The following is an 18291-nucleotide window of genomic DNA, read 5'->3' on the forward strand; positions in this document are numbered from 1 at the left end:
ATATATATATGTATGACATCTTTATCTATTCCTCTGTTGATGGACATTTATTGAGTGCTTACCATGTATCAAGCACTGGTGATAAAGTAGTAAAATAAACACATAAAAAGTCTCTGTTTTCATGGACCTTATATTCTAGTGGGACAAATGTTCTTAAGTATATATTGAAAGTGTTTTGTTATCTGTCAGGGCTATGTGGAATACTTTAGGAAAGGGAGAGACCAGTGCAAGAAATGAATTAAGGAACTCTAGTAATTAGCCAGTGTAGAATGGGAAGGGTCAGTGAAAATAGAAAATACAAAGGGCACAGCAAGGATAATTAATGAAATGAAGGAATGACCAGCAGTCTTTGCTGGGGCCAGGAAGGAGTACTCAATATTTGAGCCTCTTGAGAAGGAACAAATAAATAAAAAGTTAAGGTATAGAGGTGATATTTTTGGGGAAAAGGTGTTTTTAAATGTTATGGTGATCTTTCAGGTGTGTGATATTAATAATCGGATATCTGAGTAGAAATGCTCAGTAGCAACTACAAATATAGGGGTCTTGTAAGAGCCCAGTCCTCTCTCCTTTTCCCCTTCTGCAACTCAGCTCACAATATTCGTTCAATTCCAGCTGTTCCAGGGCCAAAATCCTCCCAAGAAATATTCTATGTCTCATTCATTTGATTTTCTGAGGATGTGATATGACTCCATGCATTGGCCCCATTTCCCTCTTCTCCAAGTATTTGTCTAGAATGAGGCCTAAGCCCAACTCCAAAAAACCATCTCTAATGATAGCCCTTCCTTGAATGGCTCTTAGCTGATTGGGGATTTGGCTTGCTGGAGGAACTAGGAAGACATTGTAATTGAACCAGAGAGTCTTTTAAAATGGGGTATGGTGGTGTGTCATCATCTCCCTATGTGACAATCACTGTGGTCATTTATGATTCTTGGGAAAACAGGCTAAGGTTGGAAAGGCAGATTGTGAAATCATTGTTAAATCATAACACAGAGACTGATTGGGAAGCTGCCTGCATAGCCTGGAAAATCATCTTTCTGAATTCTTGTAGTTGATCTGGCCAAAAGACTCAAATCATTTTGGACTCCTGCCTTTCTCTCATAATACCCAACATCCAATTTGTCAGCAAATACGGGTTGTGAGTGTGTGTGTGTGTGTGTGTGTGTGTGTGTGTGTGTATCATATAAAATTTTATTACCTGACTTCCCCACTAGAATGTAAACTCCATGAAGGTAAGGACTTTGTTTCGGCTATATCCCCAGCCAGTGCCTAGAGCATAGGAGTTGTTCAATAAGAATTTGTTAAGTGAATGAATAATGTGAAATAAAATTGTCATTCCACATCTTGATCAGTAATTTTGACATTGGCTCGTGTTTAAGAAACTCAAGAAATATTTTATCCCAATAAAATTATTATAGCTAAAGTCTAAACATTAACCATACTTGACTGAATAATGTTACCTTAAAAATACTGTTGACCCTTGAACAATGCAGGGGTTAATCTGTGTATAACTTACAGTCGGCCCTCTGTATTCGAGGTTCCTTTGCATCTGTGGGTTCAACAAACTACAGACCACATAGTACTGTAGTATTTACTATTGAAAAATATTTGCATATAGGAGGACCCACACAGTTTAAATTTGTTCAAGTGTTAACTATAATATTTTTTTTTAAAAAATAGAAACTTTATTCCTTAACTGGTTTAGAGAGATGTAAGTTCTTCCCAGACTTGGTTACTACTTTAATGTTTGTAGAGATGATGCTTGATATTTGGGAGGGAGTAATGTACATTTTCCTTCTAACTTTTAAACTTTTATTCAAGTAGTCCCACATGACTGGGAATATCCTTAAGGTATAGGTTGGATTACCTTCATTAATGTACAGAAAGTTTCTTTCTTAGAACTGCAAGAATTACTTGGGATATATCAACATATGAAAATTTACAAATGTTGTGGGGCTAGCTGACCAGAGCTAAAGTTAGGAATACTTAACCTGATTTAGAGAATACTTCAAATTTCTAAGGATTGAAGGGAGAGGTTAATATGATCAAAGCAGTTTGTGTGGAAGGCCATTTTGACCTAGTGATGATTTTTATGGAGTAGCAGAGAAGAACAAAGTTGTTCTAATAGAAAAGAAGAAATGGCTGCAGGGCATAAGCAAATGTTTCTCTCTAACATCTTGACTATTTTGCATTTCAAGTCTGTTGCATCATTAAGGTATTGATAACATATGACACACAGAGAATCAATATATAGCTTTAGTTCAATTTGGATTTAATCTGCCATCATGAGGTTAAAGGGGAGCCAATAAAAGTTTGTAAATGACCCTGTATTCTATAATGTCTTGATGTACTTCAATAAAATCAGATACAGTGTAGAGAATACTGATATTCAGGTTCACTTTGAAGAAAATCTACAGTTAACTGAACCAGGTTTGTTTAGATTTAGTAAATAGAATATATAATAATGAAAATCATCTTAATATTTTTGTTAACTATATTCTGTTTGACAATGAAAATCAGCTACTGGTTAAAGTTAATTATGGATATACTTAAACCATTTTCATTATTTTTCAACTTGTACTGAATATTAGGGGAAATTTTTTAACGTATGCTTTTGCTTCATTTCCATAAACTCTGCATAGTTTCTTTAAAAGAGCATATGTGATTTGAGGGATAAAATAATCAAGGATTTATACAGTTTTTTATCGATAGAAATTTCTCCAAGTTCAACTCTAGTTTTCTTATCAGAAAAATCAGGTTCATAATTGCAAGGCAAAGGCCAACTGGAATAGTTAATAAGCATATTCTACTTCTGCAGTGCTGCAGAAACTAAATGCAAACTTTTCTGTGACTCTTACAGAGAATGTATAGGCTGGGTAAACTTTCATCTGCTTCAGGGTCAGGGCTGATTCAATCTTACTGCAAGTTTATGAGAGTGGCTGATGTGATACAGTTGTTTCTAGTAAAATCAGGCTAGCTCTAAGGAGCCAATCTAAGTCAGTCTGTAAGTAAAATTCTATGAGAAACAGACTCCAACTCAGACACAATTGTAAACCCTGATATAATGAGGACTTGCAGCTGATTTAATCCTATTGAAAATCTTTAAGCAGCCATGGGACAAAATGGTTTCCACATTGACATCAGTGGAATGAACCTTGGATTTCATCAGTATGAAGAGCTGTTACCTTGTACACATAGTAGCCACTTTTTAAGAATTAACATCATGGCCATTTCAAAGCAGGTTGTTGTTTCTAAGATGTACAGGCAACTAACTACTTTGATTAAGATCCGGGTTCCCAGAATGTGTCAATATTTATTTTTTAAAAACTGAATTCATTATAAAAAGCAAACAAGTCAAACTTAAACTACGGAGTTAGTATAAATCAGTTAGATCTAGTCTCCTTGAACACAAATGGCCAACCTATTCCAATTTTATATGTGAGAGACATAGAGAAAGAGAGAGAGAGAGAATCAGAACTGTTTCTGAGTTAAGACTTTGTATGTGAAGTCTTGCCTGGAACTAATTTTTTTTTTTCATGAATTTAAAAGCCCCTGAAAATAAGCTTATGCTGTGAAATCATATATGTTTGACAGGACAGACAGGTACAAAAGTCTTCAGGGTCAGCTCTGCTGATAAAATCTCAATAAGTAGGATTTGAATTTGTATGGATAGGTTGGTGTGTATACTTTTTTTTTTTTTTTGGTTGTTTGGTTTATCATATTGAAACAGACACTGATAAAGATCTAGGTATTATAGTCAGTTTAGCACTAGAATTGGTCCCTTTTCATAATTTACAACTTAAATTAAGACAATAGACCGAATACAACTACAGTAAAACACAACCTTGCTTGAACTATCTCCGTGCTTTTTTTATTGCAGTTAGCACTGGTCTTGAAATGTGAATATTTCAACTGATACTTAACAGGCAGTAGTGGCCTCATACTGTAACTTCAAAGAGCCGGAAAAGTAACTTCATGAAAGGGAAAACTTGAAACTATAGTACTCTTTACCATTCTATCTGTTAAGCAGTGATGGGTATCATTAGTTCTGCTCTTTTGCATAATTACTGCAGTATTGTGAAAACTTTCTGCCATCCAACTGGGAACAATTATATCATGTGGGCTCTTGTATAACATTTGACTCAGAGAAATAAAATATAAAAAGCCCTTGTTTTCTAGCACTCTGTAGTACCCAAGTACATACAGTACTTGTTCAAGTTTGTTTTTTAAGTAAAAAAATAACATGGATTGGTAACACTGAAGGAGGCATTTCATATCAAAGTCAATTTATTCTTTATAACTTTTTTTTAATTTAATGTGCTTAGATAAATTTTATCTGGCACATCACTGAGTTGCAGTGGTAGTTTGCCTATAAAATGATAAAAGTTCATGAAGTGTAATGCTGACATCACTGAAAATTTGAGACTTAAAAATACTCTTTTATTGTTCACTTGACTAAATTAAGCAAGGTGAAATGAAGTATCTCTGATTGGTACAACAATTTGCTATTTATCTAAAGCTTCCAGTGTAGACTATCTCTGTGTTAAAGGCATACAACAACCTTTCCCAGGAGCACCACCCTACCCTATCCCCAAAACCAAACTTTTTCAAGATATAGCTGGAAGAGTATATTTGAAAATATTTAGGCAATGAGGCACATAACTTTTTAAAGTTTTTAAAAATTCTCCTTTGTAATTCCAGTATGTGAAACCATTAAAACACTGTAACCAACTTTTTTTTTTTTTATATTTGATTTTGTAAGATAGCGTGTTTACTTTTTTGAATATACGACTACATTTTAGCAAGGGCAGCAAAATTAGAATAAATGTCACAGTGATATACAGATGTGATTGTCACTTTGATTTTGTGGTTTCACACTTGACTTTATCATAATTTGTAAGATGTGAAAAGTGAGCTCATGACTGGCAAAAGATATTTTGATCAAGGTTAAAGTATAACTGCTGCTGTTATATAACCATAATTTTGATGAGAAGGTGGGAAAATATGTAGATATGTTTATGTCTGGTGTATAAAGATTCCTTAAAAATACAAATTAAAAGAAATAATGTGAATTAAAATATTGGAATAGGTGCTGAATTGCCATTTTTGTCAGCCGTCAAAGCAAAAATTATATGTTTTAGTCTTTGTTAATTCTCGAGGTTGGTTTGCACATACTTTTCTTTAAATTTTTTAATATCCATTTACTTGCAGCATATTTATTAATATGGCTAACTTTTGAATGTGCTCGTAAAAATGTTGATATGGCCAAACAAGAAGTTTCAATCAATCAAGCTTATCTTTCTCCACTCCAGAGTTCTACTGCAGAACATCTAATTAATGTCATTTGAAATTATTTTAATGCATTCTTTGGTATTGTCACATAACGTGTGATTGTAGCCACTACTCCTGAGGTACTATGGCTCTTACCAGACTCCAAGGTGAGCTAGTACACTTACCTATCTCAGTGCATTAAAAGGAGGCATTAGCTTCCCTAGCTACTGGTCCAGCTTTCAGCACCCTTTCCGTGGTGGCTATCTGTACCACATATAGCTGTGAAAGGATGGGGAAATGCGCTGAAATGATCTAAGAAGTAAACTATCAACTTGACATGTTTTCCTAGCTATTGAAAACCTTCTCGTATTGAAACCCATTGATAGTGAAACTGTAGAATTCCTGTGATTTAAGTACCATCTGGTTGTGCTCAAGGCTTTAAAGCTGTTATCTCTGCATAAAATTTCAGAGTCCTATATTTTTTTCTTCACCAAACTATCCATTTTTAAGCCACAAATATTTTTCCAGCTTTTTCAGATTTTATCTGAAAGTATATTTTAACAGTATTTAAATAGTTCTTAAACAATAACAATTTATCTTGATAGATGGCATGCTGTGTTTTTTCATTTTATTTTAATTAGCCATTGTGGAACCAAATTCCCTTTTGTTTTAGTCTTTTGAATATTGTTTAATTATAGTTATCATGCCAGATATCTTAAAGGTTATTTTACCAATACAGTTTCATTTAACATAACCCATATGGAATCAATAGCCCAGTTTCCTAAAGTGAATGCTTGGAAAATCTTACATTCATATGTTAAGAGTACACATCCTTTCCTCATTAGTTGGAAAGTACAGGGATTTTGGCACAGGTTCTGTGTGGAAGCATTGTGCAGCTTTTATATGGATTTTGTTTTTAGCCTTTGATGACACTGTTTAGAATAGGAAGTATCTAATAAGTAAAGCATTTTGTCTCAAGTGCTGCCAGTGTGTTTAATATATGCCTGGAGGTCTGAAACATTATCTTCTTCGCTGCAGTAATATGCATTTAATTCTCTGAAAGCAGAAGGTCGAACTTTTAAAAGGGACGCAAAGTACATTTTCAAACAGAATAATTCAAAACATATGGAAGAGGGGACCAGAGTAATGTACAGTTGGTTTTTATGGTTTAATCATGATCATGTTAATGCACACCAGTAGCTAATTAAAGAAAACTTTTATTGTTCATTTTAAATGAGTTAGGTAAAGAGTGGGAGAGCTGATGTAATAGCACTGCCCAGAGATACATGTTTCTGCTGCATTCACTAACAGCAAGCAGATATTGCTATTTTTGACAACTTAAATTATTAGTCCCCTTGGACAATAATAAAGGAAAAGTTATTTTCAGAGTTATTACACTGTGAACTTTTCTTTTTCCACAAAGGAATAGTAAATTGATGCCCAAGTTTAGGGCTTAGCACACATAATTAGTTATAAAACCTTCTTGATAGGCCAGATACTCTTCAATATAATAGATAAATCTGCAGTGGACTGGTGACAAGCCAATGGATTTTTAAATATGTCTCAAAATCACCAGATTATTTATTTCAGTTCTACAAATAGTGCGGAAACTTAGAAAACTGGAGGAAGTCTTGACTTTTAACCGATTTTTAAGAATTTAGTCGTCTAATACTGGGAAAGTTGTACTTCCCCCCCCCCCCCCATAAGAGTTAGAGTCTTTCATCTCTGGGTCATTGGTTCAAATTCCATTCTGCTCAGTAGTGAGTAGAATTAGTTACCATCTGACTTCTGTTCAGTAACCCATGTGACCCGAGCTGATAGCTGCCATCCTGCCCCTGCTGGTTATTTATATCGCAAGATTGTGCTCCTTGACATTCACTAGACTCTAATGTGACAGTCTCAACAGGTAATAGTGCTGGACACGGCATTTCTTTATCTTTACCTACAGGTGGTTTGTTTTGTCGTATTAACACTGATGGGGAACACTTTAAAGAAAGAGAGGCTAGATTTTTAAATACAAATCTGTAAATCAGAAAAAGACAATGTAATGCTCTGTGCATAGAAGGTATAGTCTCATATAGTTAATTGTAGTTGCCTTTCCTGATTGAGAGAATAAAGATAGTTGAGTTCCTGATTTGAGTTTCTTGTGCAACTCAACCTAAAGGATTTTTTTAGTTATGCTGTACACAGATATTTGGTTTGTAATGCTTCAAAATGTGGGCAGTAAATCCTAGATTACTTATGTACCTGATTTTATTATCTTTTCACATATTATTTGAGAATTCCTAGCTGGTAGTGGATTTGGAGGTATATTTGAAATTTTTATAATAGATAACTAAAACTTTTCCAATTAAATTGTCCTTTTGATAATTGCCTTATTTTTATTTTACTGAATTTTAAAATTAAATACGTTCATTTGTTTGGCCAGCACACAGTTATTGAGCTTTACTATGTGACAGACAATGTGGTGTGTGCTACGAGTACTGATGGCATTCTCTCCTACCCATAGTCTGACCTTGAGATTAATCTCTTTAAGCCTCAGTTTCCTCAGCTGTAAAATGGGGATAACAGTACCCCCTTTAAAGGGTTGTAACACTTAGTAAAGAAAATGCATGTAATGTGCTAACAATGTTTAGCAGATAATAAACATACTCAGTGTTATCTTATTTTTTATCTTCAATTGCTCACAATCTTTGAGACAGACCAGTATTTGAAAAGTGCTATAATAACATTAGTTTGTTATAAAAGCATAGAAGCTGAAAAGACTAGCACCATGTGGAAAGGTTGAGAAAGTCTTCACGAAGAAGATGACTTCTTTTTTTAACTTACCCTTTATTGAGTGCCTACTACGTGTGGTCAGTACATTAACACATTTAATGATGCAACAATTTTGTGGGTTGAGTATTAATGTCCCCAGTGTGAGGATGAGCATCTAGCAGAGACAGAGGATTTCTTCAAGTGTGATCAGTGCAAAACGTGGAGGATGCAGATAAGGAAAGAGCTCATGAATATGTCTAGACAGACCTTAAAGAGTACAGTATACACATATATTTACATATTAACAATTATGTACTTCTAGTCTGCAGAGCAATTTTTTCATTTAATATTGTATCAGAAACTAACATCTCATCAAACATTTATGGATCCTCTCTTCAGTGTGCTAGGCACTGCACTATTCCTTGGTGATCGACAGAAGCAAAATGATATGGCCCAGTCCCTCCAGCAGTCCTTCACCTGGTAAAAGAGACAGACACACAACAGCTGCCCATTATCAGGCATTTACTATATGCCAGGCAGTGTGCTGACCTCTTTAGGTACATTAGCTCATTGAATCCTCGTACTAACCCCTTGAGGTCGGATTTATTACTGACATTTTACAGATGAGATTATGTAGCCTTAGAGTGGATTGTAATTTGTCCAATAACGTACAATTAGCAGGTGTCACACTTGACCCTACTTCTCTCTGACTCCAAAGTCTTTAGATTGTTTTAATACTATCTGATACTGCCGCCACAGAACATTTTAGTAGAAAATAATAAATCCTAAAATAGAAGTATGAGTTAACTATTAGGATCACCAAGCAGGAAAAGAGTTGAAAGCAAAACTCTCAGACAGGTGTCATTGTTCTGAGTCTTCATGGATAGCTAAATGTTTGCCAGCTACAGCGAGCTCAGAAGGGGGCTCCAGGAAGGGAAACAGCATGGTATACCTAGAATGGTTTAAAAGAACGTGGTGTCTTCAGAGAACGGGGATTGGCTGTTTTTGTTTCAAATACCTGAGGCTGGATTTTTCTAACAACAATGTGCCTTCCTCAACAACTTTAAAATAAATTAACAAAAAATATTATTTGAAAAATTTTAATGACTATAACATCATTGTCTTGAATTATTTAACTGTCCTTTAACATTTTCACAAGCAACTTATAATAATTTGTAGCAGGTGGAAAAATGATACTATATTTACCAAATTAAGGAATAGGCTAAAAAATGAGAAGCAATACCCAGTACTTTGGGAATATTTTCCCACTGCTGATCGTAATATAGTTTAGTGCACCCTTTTTGGAAAGGTGCTGGCAATATTTGACAACCTTAAACTTTTTCATACCATTTACCTAGTAATTCCACTTCTAAGATCCTCTTAAGAAAATCTTATTAGATGTTTGTCATAGATGTTTGTTGGCAAAAGTTGAATACCTGAAACTCCAATTATATGGGAATAGTTGAACAAATTATTCCTAACGCTAAATGAAATATTATGCAGCTTTTTAAAATGGCATTTATGAAGAGTATATTAGCATGTAAAAAAATTGGGTTGCAGGGACTTCCCTTGTGGCCCAGTGTTTAAGAATCCACCTGCCAATCCAGGGGACACAGGTTTGATCCCTGGTCCAGGAAGATCCCACATGCTGCAGAGCAGCTAAGCCCGTGTGCCACAACTACTGAGCCTGCACTCTAGAGCCCGTGAGCCACAACTGCTGAGCCCACGCGCCACAACTACTGAAGCCCGCGTGCTTGGAGCCCGTGCTCTGCAACAAGAGAAGCCACCGCAATGAGAAATCCATGCACCACAACAAAGAGTAGCCCTGCTCGCCCCAACTAGAGAAAGCCCGTATGTAGCAACGAAGACCCAACGCAGAGAAGAAAAAAAAAAAAGGGTTACAAATTTGTCTCTACAGTATTATTATAACCATAAAGGGGTGGGGGTGGGGGGAACCTATGCACAGGTAGGAAAAAAGACGAAAGGAAATACACTGAAAGATTGCCATTGGCTATGTTTGGTAATAAAATGGGGGTCGGGAGGATTTTGTTTTTCTCTCAGATGTTCCATGATTTCTTTAATGAATCTGAATGACTTCAGTGAAAAAGCACGTGAAATATCTAGGTCTCAAATAGCGTATCACAAACTAATGGTTGGGAGACTAAAAAAAGGGAACCAAAGAATCAAACTGGAGGTCTTGCTGTTGTGCTGCCAAAGTAGTCATAACTGCTGCTACCACCAAGTTGTTCTTTGTTCTCTATGTAGGCAATTGGTGGAAAATTTTGAGAAATCATGGATACATTCAGTGCACAGAGGGAAAATCCACCTTCAGTGGTTTTAACTACTTACATTTTGCTTGATCGCTTACACTTACCCTTGTTTCAAGTCCTGTTGTAGTAAAGGAAAATAAGCATCATTTTGAATGGCACACATTTAGTTTTCTTTGTCCTTCATAATTTAGGACTACTGACTTTTCCCTCTTTTACTATCCAAAATCCTATAAATCAGTTTTATAACGACAGGGTAAACAATATAAACTACTCCTGCCTAAAATATAATTTCAACCAATAGTAATCATGATTTGGAAACAGTTTATTATACTACTTGGAAGATCACGGTAAAGAATACTAACTAATGTAACTCTTTAAAAGGCAAAGAAAGTAAAGTCTGACACCAAAAGGTACATTTAATTTAATTTTTTTTTTTTCTTTTGGCTTGTGGGGATCTTAGTTCCCCGACCAGGGATTGAATCCACGCCCTCTGCAGTGAAAGCACAGAGCCCTAACCACTGGACAGCCAGGGAATTCCTCTGAAAAATATATTTTAATGATAGAAATGCACATTTGATGTTTATCCTAAGTATTGTCTTGGCATTTTAATATGAATCTTTTTTTTTTAAATGTTGAGTTTCTTTAGGAGTTTTTTTGTTTAAATTCCTCTACTTTTTTTTTTAAAATTAATTTATTTATTATTTATGGGTGTATTGGGTCTTCGTTTCTGTGCGAGGCCTTTCTCTAGTTGCGGCAAGTGGGGGCCACTCTTCATCGCGGTGCGCGGGCCTCTCATTATCGCGGCCTCTCTTGTTGCGGAGCACAGGCTCCAGATGCGCAGGCTCAGTAATTGTGGCTCACGGGCCTAGTTGCTCCGCGGCATATGGGATCTTCCCAGACCGGGGCTCGAACCCGTGTCCCCTGCATTGGCAGGCAGATTCTCAACCACTGCGCCACTAGGGAAGCCCTGAATGATTTTTTGAAAGAGCGCCTAGTTTGTTTTTATGCTTACTCTCAGTTATACTAGACCCATTTTTAACATGTTTCTATAACATTTATGTAGTAACACTTGGACTATAAATAGTTTAAAATATTTTATTATTTTTCCTTACAGATCTCTAAGCAAGAACAGAAAAAAATGGATACATATGATGGAACCATGGCTGATACCTCATCTCGGTACAGTGGTGCTCAGGATAGTGGAATTGGCAGTGACAGTGTTAAAATCAGAATCGTACAAATAGAGCAGCACAGTGGTACCAGTCAGCATCGCATTGCCCGTCCCTCACGCCAGTCATCGATTGTAAAAAATCTAAATTTTATTCCTTTTGACATATTTATTACTGCAAGTAGAATCTCGCTAATGACCTATTCTTGTATGGCCTTGCCCAAATCAAAATCGCAAGAACAAAAGGATAATGAAAAAACAGGCAAGAGTTCATTAAATCTCCCAGAAGTTGATTCAGACGTCGCTAAGCCCAGCCAGGCATGTATTTCCATGGTTACAGCAGAGGATCTCTTAAGCAGCAACATATCTTTTCCTTCAGGGAAAAAAATAGGGGTCATCTCTCTGGAAAGTCTGCATGCATCCACAAGGTCATCTGCTAGACAAGCGCTTGGCATAACTATCGTTCGGCAACCTGGACGAAGAGGAACTGGTGACCTGCAGCTAGAACCTTTTTTGTACTTTATTGTGTCCCAGCCTTCTTTGCTTCTGAGTTGTCACCACAGAAAGCAGCGAGTGGAAATATCCATTTTCGATGCTGTGCTTAAAGGGGTGGCCTCTGATTACAAATGTACAGGTAAGAGCCTTCAGATTTACTGGGGTGCTAATCACTACTACTACTTACTAAGTTTTAGTCCCTAACTTTGAATATTGATCAAGCAGAAAACAGCTGGCAGACCAGACAAGACTTCTTTCCTCTACAGAATATGTAAATATGTAAAGTTCACGTCCCACAGCTGAATCATGTTTAAGTAAATGTTTGAAATGTAACAGGGTTTTTAGCCTTGGTGTTCTTACTGTGCCTCTGAATTTTTTTTCAGGAACTGAATGAAACAGGGGCTCTTTCTGGGCTATTGAAATGCTTAACAATTTCCAGTGATTAGGAAGCAAAGTGTTTTTTTCATATTAATAGCCCATAGGTATGCTTTCCATGTCAATGCAGCTGTTCAGGTAAAAAAAGAAAAACCTTAGAAAATGAAGTTTATTGTTTTGGTATTCTTTTGCCCTAATCATCTTGCTGTAACAGCATAATATTAAGTGTATTTGAGAAGGTTTATTAGTAAAGTAAGATGACCTAAAGATTTTATACATCTGGGCTTCCCTGGTGGCGCAGTGGTTAAGAATCCGCCTGCCAATGCAGGGGACACGGGTTCAAGCCCTGGTCCGGGAAGATCCCACATGCCGCGGAGCAACTAAACCTGTGCGCCACAACTACTGAGCCTGTGCTCTAGAGCCCGTGAGCCACAACTACTGAAGCCCACGCGCCTAGGGCCTGTGGTCTCTGGCAAGAGAAGCCGCCGCAATGAAAGCCTGTGCACAGCAACAAAGACCCAACGCAGCCATAAATAAATAAATAAAATTTTTAAAAATGCTACTTCCTTTTAAAAAAAAAAGATGTTATACATCTACAACAAGCACATTTACTAGTGGTGTTGGCCAGCTGGCTCTTCTTGCCCCATCCAAACCTTCCTTATAACCAGAGAGTGTCATATATTATAATAATTATATTGAACTTCTGAAGCTTGTTGCCTGTTGAGACTAGGAAAGTGATCAGGGGTTCAGATTTAAGATGTATGGGCTGTTAAGTAACAAGAGCTAATGAAAACAGGGCCAAAGAAGATACAGAGACCTTTTCCCTGAGTTAATGTAGAATTAGAGATTTGGCGGGAAAGACTACCAGAGAGGATAGCTGGATCGTCTTAAGATCCAGTATTGGAAGAGGGCCCTAGCAAGCTTGGGTATAATTCAGGCATTTTATTGTTCTCAGATGGTTCCCGTGTAGCAGATGGACACCAGCAGTGAGGTATCTGGAGAATTTGTCCAATCTGGAAGTCAGGCTGGTTCATTCTTGGCATTAAGGAGAATCATTTTACACAGCAGGCTCCTGGAGAGTAGATAGCAGGTGTGAGGGTCAGGATTCAGCCCAAGGAAGTAGGTTCAAAGGAGCCCTTGGCTCTTGCTGAGGTATAGTTCAAGTCCTCTACTTTAGAAAGTGGTAACTGGCCAGTTGCTAAGGAAGAATATTGTAGGGTTACCTCCTAGGCTGCCTGCTGGCCCTCTCTCCATTGATGTGCTGGTGCTGGCTCATACTGGCTCAGAAGAGCTGATTGTTAAATTTTTAGGAACTTTGAAAGACAGTTGTTAAACTACTGGTAGTTTAATTCGCCATAGTGAGAATATTTACACCACAGATATTGGCAAATGCTGTCAATCAGCTGTCCTACTCTGAGAGCTAGATGTTAAACATTTACCAGCCACCACTGCCTCCCTTCTTCAAACATGTTCTCATTTACTGAGTGCCTATAATATAATGGGTACTTCAGGTCACTGGAGATGGGAGAAGTGCTGAAGTAGTTGATGTTATATGATTCAAGGACTCATGCCTGTAGACCTGATACCTGTTTGGGTGTCCGCTTAGCATTGGCAAAAGGTAGGTGTAGGATTGGGAGAATAAGAGTTAATTCCAAGCCCCTCCTTAAGTGCTTTCAGCTGCAGTTGCTTTATGGGTGGGTGGCTTTAGCAGCTTCTACTAAAAGATACTAAGTTCAGCAAAGTTATCAGGGCTCATAGCAAAGGTGTACATTTGAATTATAACTGGTTCCTAGGTTGAAATAATAAAGTATTTTTTGTTTAAGAAAACATCCTTGTGCGTAGACCAATGTGGAACCCAATTTCAGTAGATGAAGCTTAGGATGAAGGTTATGGGCCAGATTGAGTATAGGGGACTTACCTGTGGGAGGAAAAAGTCTTACATACCTCCTAAGGAGCATCCTTTGCATAATATTCTTGTGGATGCCTTTCCTTACACAAAAAGCATCTTCTTGGACATTTACACTATGCTAATAGAGTCATCAATATAAGTTAGCATGTTTCTTAAAAATGAATTTAGTGATTTGGAGAAATTTGTCAGAAAACAAGTAGTTAAAATAACAATGGCTACAAAAAAAAAGTACAACTAGCAATTATTGAGTATTCAGTCTGTGCCAGGCATTGTACTAACTGCTTTAAATGCATTATCTCACTTAATCCTCATAACAACTCTGTGGGAAATATGTTCCCATCTTACATAAAAAGAAACTAAAGTTTGGAGAAGTAACTTGTCCAAGATTACAGACTTAGCAATAAACAGAGCTAAAATACAAAACCAAGATTTTTTGGACTTCTGAGTCTCTCAACCTGTATGGATCCATGAAGTGGAGAGAAAGATGTGAATCGCAGTTGTCAGTCAACCTCCATTGTCCCTCTCCAGACCATGCAAACGGTTCCCCTTCTTTGTTTTAACTGGTGAGTTTGTATATATGTGTCCATGATGTGACTACACAGTACAGCCTCTCTTGGTAAATGACAAAACTGAGTTGAAATTCTAACTCTGTCACTTAGGAGACGTGTACCTATCTATGTCATAGGGAGATTATGAAATCGAAAAGAGATAATTAATGAAAGTACTTAGCATTGAGTCTAGCAAGTAGTAGGCCCTCATAAATGTTTGCTGCTACTGCTTTAGTTATTAATATCAATATATAGTAGAAAGATTACTAAATTAGGAAGCAGAAAACCTGGGATTTAATTGTTCCTATTAATTAGCAGAGTGATCTTAGCCCGGCAGTTCACTTCTTTGGGTTTCTGTTTCCTTATGTGTAAAATGTGATGATTATAAAAGATACCAACAAGGCTCATTCCAGGTCTAAAGTTTTATCATTCTGTAATTTGGAATTCGTCTCCCCATACTTACCTTTCTAAAAATATTTAAACTAGCTTTGGCCTCAGGAAGTTGACATCTGTAAGCCACTACCCTATCAGATTACAATTTATTTTGACTTGTTTTAAAGATGCAAGTTTTCTTTTGATATTCTAGTGGAACACTAATTAGTTTATTCAATACTTAAATACATAAATTTTATTAAATATTCATGAAGTTATTTTTCGAAAACTGATTTGAGGAATTTCTATTTTAAATTGGTCCACTTGAATGAACTATCCAAGTTCCATTACCAATTTAGTCGTCCAGAAACGCTTCATGTAGCGCTTTTAATCCTGAAGAAAGCAGTGTTCCATGTCCAGGATTCTTTTGAAGCTTTGAAATAGTAACCATGTGGGTAAGAAAAAAGAGAAAAATATGAATAACCGTAACACTAACATTCATGGGGAAGAGAAGGAGTAAGGTGGAAGTGGCCAGTTGCATTTCTGGATTCTGAAGTGAAGGACTATTGGCAATGTCTTAATTGGAGGGACAAAAAGGGGTATCACCAGGCAGCTAACTTTCTAAGAAAGGTCAAGGAAAGGTTAAAGGCATCACAAGTTAAAAATGAAAGAAGAAACATGTTATGTCTTTCTGTAGTGTTCATACTTTCTCTCTTGATTCTAAAATTAATCCTTTTTTGTAAGGTAACTCAAGTGGCAGCCAACCAGTAGCAGTTTTAGCATATATGTGCAGTTCAGTGATCGCCCAATTTCAGCATTTCAGATGCGCCAGAGGTTGTTATGGAGATAATGGATTTTCTTTTTTAAGAGGACAGAAACATTTGATTGTAAAAAAACTTTTAGCACAACAGCTTGTAATTGTTTACTGTTTTATGTGAAAGTCATAAACTATTATTATATGTGCTAATGTTACTTTGTATGGAAATCATATGGAACAAAAAGTAAACAAATAATTTAGTGTCACTCCTTCAAAACACTTATCATGTTCAGAAGATAATTTTCCAAAAAATCATAATTCTTATATAAATACAAAATGAACATGTCAAAGATTTTACTTAACTCATTAATTAATGAGGGAACCAATAAGAATGTTACAAAAGAATTCATACACAGGAGACCTCTAAGGCCCTGATCATCTCAGAGGTTTTGATTCTCTAATTCATTAGGATCATAAAAATGGTAAGAGCCATTTGATCACTGACTTTATTCATTGTTTAAGCATGGCTCGGGGTAATTCTAAAAAGATGGAAGTACCTTTAACATTAAATTATGAAGATGTGATTTTTATTTGACATATTCAAGAGATTGCAGTGAAGACCCTGAAAGCAAATACTAAAAATCCTTTGAGCATTGTTGGAATACAGTGTTATAGCTCAAGGTAACTATTTTAAATTAATCAGCATGGTTTTTAAGATCACGCCCTCCTCTTTTAGACAATCAACTTGACATTATTTTAGTATGAACTTCTGACCCCTATTGTGCCTTCATTTCTACACTCAGGCAATCTTTGGGAGTAGTCATTCATTTTTTCTATTTGAACACTGGCTATTTATCAGACATATTCAAGATGCTGAGGAACCAGTAATAAGACCCAGTTTCGGCCTTCAGGCATCTCTCATCATTTAGTTATTATACTTATTATAGCTAATGATGAAAGTTTAACAGGGTATGGATCTTCATGACATGGAGAGCTTGTGAAACGCTTGAAGTTAAGTAAGAGTTAAGTAAGAACTGTAACTTCTACTTCCGGAGAAACAATTTAGAAAAGCTTAGTATCGTTTGTATGGGATGATTTAAGGAAAACTGCTAGGATTTTGAGGAATGAAATAGGACTACTCTTCATTTTATTTTTTATTTTTTATTTTTTATTTTTTTAGTAGTAGTAGATTTTTCCCTAGCTGCAATTCAGAATAATTTTTAGTATTCTGTTTAATTTATCTATTTGCTTTTTGGCTGTGTGTCTTTGTAATGTATTTTAGTGGTTGCTCTGAGGTTTCCAATATATATGCTTAATCTTTCACAGTCAGTCTAGTTAGTGGTAATATTTTAACACTCCAAGAAAATGTAAAAGCCTTACAATCATAAAGGTCTCTTTACCCTTCCCCATTTATGTTATAATTATCATATATATTACATCTACACATACTGAAAATCCTACCAGATAAGATTTTGACCTTTGTTTCAATAATCTTACATATTTTAAAGAACTAAAGAGGAAAAAACTAGTATGTTTTATATTTCTCCCAGGAATTTACCATGTCCAGAGCTCCTCCTTCATTCCTAAAGTTCCGGGTTTTCCTCTGGTATATTTTCCTTCAGCATTAAGAACTTCTTTAGCATTTCTTTTAGAGCAGGCCTGTAGCAACGAATTCTCTTAGTTTTCCATTATCTGGGAGTATTATTTTCTCTGTCTCTCATTCCTGAAGGATATTTTTGCTGGATATAGAATTCTAGGTTGACATTTCTTTCAGCACTTCAGTGATATTGTTCCACTCTCTTCTATCCTCTGTGGTTTCTGATGAGAAATTCATGGTAATTCCAATCATTGTTTCCATATATGTAATGTGTTGTTTTCCTCTAGTTGCTTTCAAGATTTTTTTCTTTATCTTTGGTTTCCTGAGATTTATTATATGATGTGTCTGGGCTTGATTTCTTTAAATTTATCCTGTTGGAGGTTCTCCAAGTTTCTTGACTCTGTAAATATTTTTTTAACTAAATTTAGGAAATTTTTGGCTATTCTTTCTTTAGATATTTTTCTGTACCAATCTTCCTACTCTCCTTTTGGGACTCCAAAGTTAAGCTTTTTTACATTGCTCTTCAGATCCCTGAGACCCCATTCACTGTTCTTTCTTTTTTCCTCTCTATTCTTCATATTGGATAATTTCTATTGGATTTTTCTGTTTTAATATTTCCATTTGGTTATTTTTTTGTAGTTTCTATTTCTCTTCTGAGAACTTTTATATTTCCATTTATTTCAAGCAGGTTTACCTTAACCTCATGAAACACAGTTGTAATACTTACATAATATCTTAAATGCTTGTGTCACTGCCACCACAGCACAGCCACTGC

At 36.1% G+C, this 18291-nt stretch overlaps 1 protein-coding gene across 11 annotated transcripts in view; it reads left to right on the forward strand.

Annotated features, from left to right (window-relative positions):
• Nucleotides 1-18291, forward strand: part of VPS13B (vacuolar protein sorting 13 homolog B) — a 763196-nt gene that overhangs the window by 513488 nt on the left and 231417 nt on the right. For all 11 annotated transcript variants that reach the window (XM_082432674.1, XM_082432665.1, XM_082432664.1 and 8 more), the window contains one exon: nucleotides 11410-12097. In XM_082432674.1, the coding sequence (XP_082288800.1) occupies nucleotides 11410-12097 (688 nt within the window). The remainder of the gene's footprint in view (nucleotides 1-11409; nucleotides 12098-18291) is intronic.

The sequence above is a fragment of the Balaenoptera physalus genome (assembly GCF_965194825.1).
Source record: "Balaenoptera physalus genome assembly, chromosome: 17".
NCBI lineage: Eukaryota > Metazoa > Chordata > Mammalia > Artiodactyla > Balaenopteridae > Balaenoptera > Balaenoptera physalus.